Source organism: Orycteropus afer, unplaced genomic scaffold (assembly GCF_000298275.1).
Source record: "Orycteropus afer afer isolate SDZICR_OR568_19922 unplaced genomic scaffold, OryAfe1.0 scaffold00041, whole genome shotgun sequence".
Classification (NCBI taxonomy): Eukaryota; Metazoa; Chordata; class Mammalia; order Tubulidentata; family Orycteropodidae; genus Orycteropus; species Orycteropus afer.
The window spans coordinates 4,639,811-4,651,787 of NW_006921628.1; the positions used below are offsets into that span (position 1 = coordinate 4,639,811).

General features: G+C 37.9%; 1 protein-coding gene across 1 annotated transcript in view; it reads right to left on the reverse strand.

Moving 5' to 3' along the window:
• ERC2 (ELKS/RAB6-interacting/CAST family member 2) overlaps nt 1-11,977 on the reverse strand; it is a 1,380,507-nt gene that overhangs the window by 490,981 nt on the left and 877,549 nt on the right. The window contains exon 13 of the mRNA XM_042780470.1: nt 3,684-3,819. Coding sequence (XP_042636404.1) covers nt 3,684-3,819 — 136 coding nt within the window. The remainder of the gene's footprint in view (nt 1-3,683; nt 3,820-11,977) is intronic.

An 11,977-nucleotide genomic window follows, 5' to 3' on the forward strand; every position in this document is an offset into this window, starting at 1 on the left:
AGTCCAGTTTTTTCTATTGTCATTACTTTCTAGGTTTGGACAATAAATAATATTGGTCTTTCTATCTTTACTCAACATTGTCTTCAATCTTCACACAATCTAATTGAATTTCTTCAATCTTGCCTCTGGAGCCTGATCTAAGAGCTCTTACTGTTTCAGTTAATATTCTTTCTGAAACCAGAAGGCTGGTGGTTCAAACCTACCAGCCACTCCTAAGAAGGAAGACTGGGCAACCTAATTCCCTAGAGATAGCACCTCGGAAACCCAAGGAGGGACTGCTATGAGTCAAACTGACTTGAAGGCAGTGAGGTTTTTTTGTTTTGTTTTGTTTTTTAATTTTTCTGGATATAATATCATTTTTGTTGTTGTTGTTGTTGTTATTTGCCATTTAGTCTCACCTGTCTCATAGCGACCCCTCTTTGGGTTTCCAAGGCAGTAGTTAAAATCATAAAGTCAGAGAATCCAACCATTCTAAAATACTGGTATAGAACAAATCAAATTCTGTAGTTACCTATACCCCAACTATCAACCAACCAACAAAACCAGATCCCAGTTGACTGGTACAGAAAGGTTCAACAATTTAGCTGACAAACAGTAAGTTTTCAAAATAATGTAGTATTAAAAATTCAAATGTCCCAGAAATTCCAATGTTCGGAAGGCAGTAATTACAGCATCTGAGCACATCTGCTTAACAATCCAGGAACATGGGAGGTTCATATTAACCTTAACCAGACACATTTTCATCAAAATTAATCATGATTACTTTTTATTGCATTTCAAATGCTGTCCTTTATTTGGGGTGGTCAGGAATGCAACTCAGCAATTCCAGATCATCCTATCTTTTATAAATAAGTCTATGAGGCATTATCAAGGCCTCTTATGAAAATATTGCCATATAAAAGTTCATGGGCCAAAATAAGACATTAATTTCCATAATTAGATGTGTCCTTAGAAAAGAAAAATGCTATATACAGAAAAGACAGAAACTTTGATGTTCATTGAATGTCAGAAAACAACTGCGTAAATACCCATGTGTATAACAGATATTTTTTTGAATGCTTCTTTCGCTTTTTCCTTGGTATTATAATAACTATAGTCATCAACACTTATTTTGCAAGTAACCTGTGCAAAGTGCAATTTTAAATTATTTATATGCATTGGTCCTTTAATTATCACAACAGTTCTATGCAGTAGATGCAATTATTATTCCCATTTTATACAGGAGGAAACTGAGGCTTAGGGAAGTTAAGTAACCTGCCCAAGGATGCTCAACTATTAAACTGTGACACTTGGAATGAAACCCAGCCATTCTTGTTCTAGAGACAGTTAAAGAATACAACATTGCTGTTTTCCTACTCACTGAAAACCACCAACATAATCAACTGTTATGTTTTGTGCCCTGACTAGGCCTTGCTCTATCCAACCTCTGTACCTCTGCTGACAGTTCTCAGGCCCAGAGGGCCCACCTAATCCATATGACTCTCTGCTACTCCACAGTTTTTTTATCTTCTTTTTTTAACTTTCCATATCCCTCATTATCTAAAGACAGTCAGTCCTTGGTTTGAGTACTGGCTGTAACACCTACTAAATGATATTGGACACTTAGCCTCTGAGCCTCCTTGTTATATATCAGATGGGATAATAGTAGTTACTCTACTCCATTTGAAGGTTGTCATGGCTATCTGTAGTTTTACCCACCCACTAACCTTTCTGTGACAAAACTCATCTCTTTCTGGTAGGAGGACATATGTCCCCACTCTTAGCCCATATAATTTGGGTGAGATTGTCCCCTTGTCCCTATGTTCCAGGGGTGATCATGTAAGCCTAGCCTGGCCATTCATGTAATTTATCAGCCCTTGAACGTTTGCTAGAATTACTAAGAAAGAACCATTCTGCTCCCTGAGAATGCAGAATGTAGGCTGACTGCTGGTCGCCTCCATCATTATCACATGTGGAGAGCTTCCAGAGAATTGAGCAAAGCAGACTTGAGGGCTGCATGGAGACAAATTCCTCAAGCCAGTATTTGGATATCTGAATCCCATTAGGACTGAAATCCACTCCTGGCCTTTTCAGGTAACTGAATCAACAGACTCCCTTTTGCTTAATTCTGATTGAGCTGTGTTCTTGTAACTTGCATCTAAGATCTTAACTAATAGTCATAGAATTCAGTAAGGCAATAGTTAACATAAAATATAGACCCACTAAAACCCACTGCCATCAAGTCGATTCTGATTCACAGCGACCCCCATTGGGTTTCCGAGGCAGGAAATCTTTACAAAAGTAGATTGCCCAGTCTTCCTTCTGTGGAGCACCTACTACTTTGTCTTTTATATTAATTTCTTCAAGGCAAGAAGGTCTATCATCAGGTCTACCTCTACTCCTTCTTAGCGTATCAGTTAAAAACTTTTATGAGACTCTAGGTTTCCCATCTGTAAAATGAGTGTGATGATCATGGCTAAATCACCAAAACTGTGAGGAATAAATTTAAATAATGTACCTGGCAAGAAAGTAAAATGTTCTGCAAATTTTATTTATTATTGGATTAATCTTAAGGCTCCAATCTAACGTCGCATGTGACAGATGAAGAAACTAAAACTCGAAGAAGTCCCATATCCCCAGGATGTGATTTTCCAAGAGCTCCAAGCAAGATGTGGTCTCAAATAACTTACTGGTTCATACGAAGGTAGTCCCAGGACTAGTAGAAGACCAGATTTTAGTACCGTGCCTCTCAGTAAATACACCCAATCCACCATCAATGCAAAATGGGCTTACGTGACACCTTTAAGACACTGCAGGACAGAGTATCCCCCATGTGTGATAACTCACATAAGGCATTTCTTTCTATTTGCTACTCTAGAACAATTCTTTATTTCTCTTTTGGTCATTTTTTTTTTTTTTTAAATGAAGTATGAGTACATATTGCAATTATCTAGCTTCTTCTATGTTCAAGGAGGAAACCTAATATATAACTGAGGAAAGACACTAATTAACAAGCAAAATTCAACAGTAACTCCAGCCAAGTAGAAAGTGAACTGTGCTGTTTAAAGGCACATTGGAATAAATAAAAGAACTTCAAAGCAAATGCCCTATGTTAGCTTGAAAGTTTTATTGAGCACATAAGGAGAGCTGCTTTGCCAAAAATAGGAATGGTTAATGAGGGAAAATTCATGTTTTCAGTTGGTCAGTCAGTTTTCGAGATAGTGAGCTGTCCACTGAGAGATAACTATATTCTGTGGAAAAGACAGCATAATGATCCAGCCTTAGAATTTTGAACAAAACAAATTTTATAAACTGCTTGTGACTAACTTAATACATCTTTTTCCAAATACATTCTGTGATAATACACACATATTTCCCTTCCACTATCCTCCAAACAAATGAAATAAACATGTGAAAGGAAGACTTGTCTGTTTTAAGATTCTTTCCAACTATATAAACACAGCCCTTACCTTTGCAGATAAGGCAGAAGAAATAAAAGGCTGGGCTCCACCATAATCAACTTCTCTTGGGCACCATTTTGAAAACGATGCTTCACCTCAGAAAGACCTATTGAATTCCCTAGGCATGCATTGTTAGTGCCAGATTCAGAGCAAAGGAAAGTTTGCCATTTCTGTGAACATTTCACAACATTTCAGAGTCACTCTCCAGTTACACAGGGATGAAGAAGAGAAGGCTGGGCTCACCTGCAAGTGCTGTGAGTTGTCAGCCATGCTGTCTTCTCGCCTGCGGACTTCTTCCATTAACTGGGCATTCTTCTTCTTTTCCAGCTGTTGATTGTGCTTGAGGTTGGCCACCTTTTTATTCTGATCCTTCATGTGCCTAAGGAAAGTCAGCACATCTTGGTTACATTCAGCCACAGGGAGATCCTATTTTATCCTGACAGATTCAAGAAGGACTAAGTATACTATGCCTTGACATAGGTTCAGGAAAACTTAGGACCTGAGGATATGTCACACATTCAACCATAAATATGGATTGGACACTCCATGCCAGGGCATGACGGCAATAAGAACAGTACAGTCTCTACCTTTGGGGAGCTTAGAATCTAGTAGAGAAGACAGATGAGTTTCAATGAGGCAAGTAAATGAACAGATACAGCTCAGATTTCCAAATGTAGAAGGAAATAAATGTTGTGCTGTGAGAGATGACAATCATATGTGTGAGCAGGTGGTAGGTGAGGAGAGATATCTTTGGACACTGTGGTGAGGGAAGACCTCCTCAAGGAAGCAAGGCTATGGTTGAGACTTGAAGGAGCTAGTCAAGAGAAAAGGCACTGGAGGAGTTCCCCATGTAGAGAGAAATGCACATATAATTCCTAAGGCAGGGAAGAGGTAGGCTACTTCAACAAACTGGAAGGCCAGAGTAGGGTTAGCACAAGGTAAAGGAGAGAAAGTATGGTAGGAGAGGGGACAGCAAAGGTAGGCAGGGCCATGAGGTTCATGATGAGGAGTTCATTTTCTTCAAGGAAGCTGATATTCTAATTATTAATTTTCTTTTGGATCACATTCTTATTCTGAGATCATAATCCATTACTTTGATTTTAAAATAATAGTAACAATCATTGTCATTGGTCATTATGTCCAGAAACTGGGATGAGTAGGGGTTTTGCTCTGTATAATTTCACCAAAAATAAAACTAAGTGGAAAAAGAATAGCAATTATGAGTCTCCAATCAAAAACATTGTCATCACTTAGCTGAAACACAACAATATTTTGGCTAATCATAAAGTTAAATACAGCCTCTAGTGCACAGAATAAAAGTTCTTAATGAATCTAAAAGATATCAAAGTGCAAAGTTATAAAGTGAACAAGTGGGTAAAGAGAAAATAGAAAAGAGGGATTAAGAAAAAAGGTGGTACAGGCTTAATGTGGACCATTTTACCAGCAGCATTTAGCAAAACATTCCGCAGATTTAGGCAACCATGTCCACAGCAGCTGTTATAAATCTAATCAAACACATGAGAAGGCAGGAGGGCAACCCGAAGGGAGGCGGGGAGCATTCAGGGTCTTTGCTAATCTCTTTACCCCCTTCCCAGCAGTGCTACATCAGTCACTGTTAACACTGTTAGGCCTATGCCCTGCCTACCAAAACAAGGGTGATGAGAATCTCTACTTTTGGCGGAAATACAAACAAAATGAGAGCTAGATGAGAAAAAGCATACAATAAAACAATTAAAATTTAAACAATTAAAAATTAAATAAAGACAACTCTCAACAAAAAGTTTTATTTTTAGATCTCATAAAATTAAGTCATCCCCTAGTCTCTCCAGCACAAGAAAACAACATCCAAGATATTTTTTTATTAAGTTCAAGAATCTTCTATTAGGCATCCTGCTAATAAAAATATTCTAAACACCTTAGTTTCTTATGGATATTTATAGTACCAACTGAATATTTAACTGATTAAATATTTCTGTGACCCTAACAAGCTATATGGTAAGAGAGAATAGCTATCTCGTTAGTCAATTTTTGGATAATTTTTTTGGATTGGATAATTTTTGCCTGATACTTCCTGTTTCTACCCAATATGGTACAGTACACGTATGAACCAACTGAATGAAGTCAATATACTCACCCATTTTTAGAAAATTATGTTTGGTCACTGTACAGATGTTAAGAAGGACCTCATGCTCCCTAACTGAACAAGGATATTGTATTTTGAAAGCTCAAACTAATTAGAGGGGAGAATATTGTCCAATTCCTTACAAAATAAAGTGAATAATAGGATGGAATTCAAAGTAGTTGGAAAGTATAGTGGTAGGGTTAGTTTTCAATGTTCCCCTTAATTTAATCTTTAAAAAGAGTGGTGTCATAAAGCAATTATGATTAGTGAGATCATTTAGTGGACATTTTTATTCTTAAAAAAAATACTTTTTGTTACTTTTATAGTACACTGATAAATAGAAGCAATTGCTAAAAGTATTTTTAAGCATGACTGATAAAATAGATTATTACAGACATCATTTGCATATTTAAAGAACCTGCACAAATTTTTGGTAGCAGTCTGGAAATACAGATTTTTTTTTTCAGGGATGATGCAATGAGAAATTTTCATTAGATTCAAAAATAGAAAAAACTGCAAATTCATGTGTCCCTTAAAGCTTTCTTGAATTAAAAATGAGAGGGTTTATCATTCCATTTATCATGGAAACTGAAGTTTAAACACATGATGGAGGCCAATCTTTAGCATCCTTTCATCATTCCTTTGTATATGTACTGGATTATTTAGGATTAGGACACCAGTGATTTAAAGAGAAAAGTAGGGCTTTGAATGGTACTACTTAAGATTCTGACCCATTAGATCACTGCAGAACAAGGTGATGAAAATGATCATCTTGTCTTGGTACACGTGAACATCAACAGGTACATACAGTATGGTGTGCCCTCCCCTGCAGTTGAATCAAGGTTTCCAAATGAATTGCTAGCAGTACGACTCTTTCTTCCAATAAAAGCTTACATGGAAGCCAAAGATAAAAGCAGATTTGTTCTAGCTGAGGTAGGAAGGAGTGGGGTGGGATAGAGAAAGGTGAGCAGAGTCTCACCTACTAGACAACCCCCATCTCAGTTGTTCCCCTCTAGAAAGCCCTAAGGTTGCCTGAAGCACGTGCTAAAACTTTTTACAGGGTAAATGGGAAGAGAGAAACAGATAGAGAAGGTGTGAAATTTAAAAATAATAGATCTTTGGAGAAGAGAAAGTGCCCCCAGAGATGCTCAGTAGGCAGATGCTTGTTGAAGGAAGAACATAGTGACTTTCCTAATAACACCATCAACACTTCCTAGAATAAAATCTGTAACTGATCCCTCAGTGCCCACATTTTCCCCACCTGTATTAGTAAGCTCTCATTGAATAAATCAGTGTGTTAAACCCAGTGCCACTCCTAATTGTCTGTAACATCTGGAAGGCAAGACCTCTGGGGAGCAGATTGAAGGCCTGCCGGGGCGATGCCACCTCAGAAGGGAAGTATCCCTGGCAATGCTTCCCAAGCTTCCATCCACTGGGCTTCTCTAGCAGTTCCAAGGTGCTGCCAGACACTGACCTGCTCCGTGTTTCTTTGAAATGTTTCTTCAAGAAAACATCATAAAAAATATAGTCAAAGTGCAAATTAAACAACAATAAAAGCAGTCAGGAGGGACAGTTGGAAAGTACAGCGGTAGGGTTAGTTTTCAACATTCCCCTTAATTTAATCTTTCAAAAGAGTGACGCCATAAAGCAAGTCAGGTCAGTTTTCAAAATCGAGCCACTAGTTGGGATTAAAACAACAGGTATCAAGGCCAATCATGGCTCCCGTATTAAGAATGAATGTCAGAGAGAAGAAAATTCTGACATTTTCGCTACAATGGTTTCTCAGATTAAAATTAGAATATGTGCGGAAAAAATGTCAATCAACAAATGAATGGATAAACACAATGTGGTACATACATATAATGGAATACTACTGAGCTATAAAGTACAATGAAGTCCTGATACATTTTACAATATGGATAAACATGGAAAACATGCCAAGTAAAATAAGTCAGTTACAAAAAGGACAAATACTGTATGATCCCACTTACATGAAACATAGGAAAATATTTAGAGATCAAAGTTTATTAGTGGTTGCAGAGGGGAGTCATTGCTTAGGGAGCACCTAGTTTCTGTCAATGTTGGTGGGATAATTGGGAAAAGGAGAGTGGTGATGTTTGCACACCATGACAGATGTAATCAATGCCACTGCACTGTGTATGTAAAAGTTACTGACTTAGCAAATATTTTGTTTTATCTATTTTAACCGCAATAAAAAAATTAATTAAAAAAATTAGAAGGTGTTCCCTAACTTGCTGGTGAGAGGACAGGAGGCTTTGAAATCACCAGAATTACATACAAGGAGTACTCAACAGGAGACACACGTTTCTTCAAGGGCATGTGTATATATATGTACGTAAAGAACAAAATCAAAACCTCTTTTCTTTTTACAACTTCAAGTTACCAGCTTTTACTCATCTACTCTCAAATGCTATAAAAGGTTGATAACACTCACTGTTGGACAGGATCCGGAATCTAGCTCTCTCATATGTGGTCTGGAGGAGTGTAACTGACAAAGCATTTCTGGTAACCAATTTGGCAGTATCCCCCAAAGCATATATATTTTTTGCCCAAGCAAACCTAGTTCTAGGAAAGCAGCCTATAAAAATACTTGTATAAGTGCACAAATATATATGTGCAAACATTTTCATTATGGCACTGTGGAAGTAAAAATTTGAAAACTCTGTAATTGTGCATCAGGAGGAAACTGTCTAAATAAATTATGCACATTTGCAGTATGGAAGCCTAAGCTAGCTAAAAAGACTAAGACAAAACTGAAGTATCAACATGGAAGAACCTTTAAGACATACTGTTAATTGAAAAAGAAAGCAGGTAGCACTTCAATCTTTTTTATGATAAAAATAAAGCCTATTTGGATGTATGTACATATGTACTTGTAAATGGAAATCCCACATCAGTCTGTAAAAAATGCCAAGAAAGGGAATGGGATTGGAGAAGAAAGAGGAACTTCATAATTTACTGTATGCATTTGTGTGTGTGTGTGTGTGTGTGTGTGTAGATATAAATATATACAAGAAAGGGTATAGATCCTACAGTACACAATTCAATAATTTTTGACCAATCAAAATATAAAACATTGCTATCACCCAGCATTGCTTACCTCCCTTTCTAGCCCATTCTCAACCTACACTGATTTGTTTTGGCTGTTGTTTAAGTTCATATACATGTAATCATTAAGTATACAGTTTTTTGTGTCTGACTTCTTTGACTTAGTATAAAGTGTTTGACAGGCAACCATACTGTTAGTGTATCAGTAGTTTATTCCTTTTATTACTGAGTAGTCCTCTATTATATAAATATTCTACAGCTTGATTAACAATTGCCTTCTTGATGGATATTTAGACTACTTCAAATATTTTAATTGTTAAGAATAAAGCTAAAATGAACATTGTTTATCAGTTTGTTGTGTTGCTGTGCAGATATGCTTTAATTTCCCTTGGATAAATAACTATAGTTGATCCTTGAACAACATGGTGGTTAGGAGTCCACAGTTACTCCACAGTCAAAAATCCATGTATATTTTTTGACTCTCCAAAAATTTAACTACTAAGAGCCTACTTAGTACTATGGTGCTAAGTACTTAGTACTACTTGTTGTACTGTGGTGCCTTGCACGTTGCTGGGAGGCTGGAGACTATGCCACTAGTATTTCAAATACCCGCTGGGTCATCCATGGTGGACAGGTTTCATTGGAGCTTTCAGACTAAGATAGACTCAGAAGAAGGAAGGGGCCATCCACTTCTCACAGAACTGGCCAGTGAAAACCTTATGAATAGCAGTGAAACACTGTCTGATATATTACTGGAAAACTTCACGAATATCCCCGAAACATTGCCCAATACAGTGCTGGAAGATGAGTTCCTTAGGTCAGAAGGCACTCAAAATATGACTAGGGAAGAGCTACCTCCTCAGAGTAGAGCTGACCTCAATGATGTGGATGGAGTAAAGCTTTCAGAACTCTGTATGCTAATGTGACACTATTCAAAATGAGAAGAAACAGCTGCAAACATCCACTAATAATCAGAATATGGAATGTATAAAGTATGAATATAGGAAAATTGGAAGTTGTCAAAAATGAAATGGAATGCATAAAGCTTGATATCCTAGGCATTAGTGAGCTGAAATGAACAACCGTATGATCTACTATGCCTGGAAACACAAATTGAAGAGGAATAGTGTGTCATTCATCATCACAAAGACTGTTTCAAACACAATACCAACAAGAATGACTTGTTGGATGGAGTCTGGTGGGACGTCCAAAATTATGGCCCTGGGATACACTTTGGGCCTGGGATAGGACTCACTCCTAAGGACTGGCTCTCAGATCAACAGTAGGAAGACTTATCTGCAGAACACCTAACCCAGGGTGATGCATCTACCTACTCTAGGGAGATACACTCCTTGGAGCAATTGGCCATGGGGCACCAGATGGGCAGCATTCACATTAAGGAAAAGCTGGACAGACATAAGAAGGGCATAGGGAATGGGGGAGGGGTCAAAGGGAAGGGAGAGGAGGAGAGTAGGTTAGAGTTGGGGATGGTAATTGGGGCTTAAAACCAAATGTACACAAACTGTTGAATGTAAAACAAAATCCGCTCTGTAAATTTGCAAATGAACACAATTTTTTAAAAAAGAATGTTTCAAGTCTATCCTGAAGTACAATGCTGTCAGTGATATAATAATAATCATATGCCTACAAGGAAAGCCAGTTAATACTATTATTATTCAAATTTATGCAACAACCACTAAAGCCAAAGCTGAGGAAATAGAAGATTTTTACCAACTTCTGCAGTCTGAAATTACTGAATATGTAATCAAGCTGTGTTAATTATCACTGGCGATTAGAGCACAAAAGCTGGAAACAAAGAAGAATCACTGGTCGTTGGAAAATTAATGGCTATGGTGATGGAGATAACACTGGAGATCGCATGATGGAATTTTGCAAGACCAACGATTTATTCATTGCAAATACCTTTTTTCAACAACACTAATGCAAGCTATACACATGGACTTCACCAGATGGAAAAACTCAATATCTTCAGCCCGAACAAAGCCAGGAGCTGACTGTAGAATAGACCATCAACTGTTCATATGCAAGTTCAAGTTGAGGCTAAAGACAAATGAAACAAGTTCACAAGAGCCAAAATATGACCTTGAATATATCCCTCCTGAATTTAGAGGGGGATCTAAGAAACAGATTTGATGCATTGAACACCAAGGACCAAAAACCAGAGGAATTGTGGGATGACATCAAGAACATCATCCAAGAAGAAAGCAAAAGATCATTAAAAAGACAGGAAAGGAAGAAAAGACCACAATGGACATGAGAAGAGATTCTGAAACTTGCCCTTGAATGGAGAGTACCTAAAGCAAATGGAAGAAATGACAAGATAAAAGAGCTGAACAGAAGATTTCAAAGAGCAGCTCGAGAAGAGAAAGTCAACTATTATAATGAAATGTGCAAAGATCTGGAGTTAGAAAACCAAAAGAGAAGAACACATTCAGCATTTCTCAAGCTGAAAGAAACAAAAAGAAAAATTCAAGCCTTGAGTTATAATACTGAAAGATTCTATGGGCAAAATACTGAATGATGCAGGAAACATCAAAAGAAGATGGAAGGAATACACAGAGTCACTGCACCAAAAAGAATCGGTTGGTGTTCATACATTTCAGGAAGTGTCATATGATCAAAAACCAATGGTACTGAAGGAAGAATTCAAAGCTTCACTGAAGGAACTGGTGAAAAACAAGGCTCCAGGAATTCACAAAATACCCACTGAGATGTTTCAACAAAGGGATGCTGCACTGGAGGCACTCAATCATCTCTGTCAAGAAATTTGGAAGAGAGGTTCCAGTAAGATGGTGGAATAGGCAGAAAGACTACACAGACCCTCTTCAACAAAGAAAAGGGGAACCAATTAACACAGATACAGAAGATAATCCTGGACTCCTGAGCCCTGAAGGGAAGGATACAGAAGTAGACTAAACTCCAACTAGCAGTAGAATTTGCATGAAAACAACAAAAAAGAAGACATACAGAGCTGCGGTCTGGCAACGATCCTGAAGGCACAGAGATCTTAGATATCATTCAGTGGTGGTAGGACTTAAGAATTAACCTAAATATCAGCCCTACTAGCCAGGGACTACATGGAGGACTGCTCTGGTGGCTGGGGAATAAAAGGGGAAGCAGTGAAGAGGAAAGTGGGCTGACCTGTGGACTTTTGCCTGTCCAGAGGGTGCAGTCATTTTGCATGTTTACAAGCAGTTTGACCATTTAGGATATATATTGTTGTTGTTGTTGTTATGTGCTGTCGAGTCAGCCCCGACTCATAGCGACCCCTCCTTGGGTTTCTGAGGCAGTATCACTATGGAAGTAGGATTGCCCAACCTTCCTT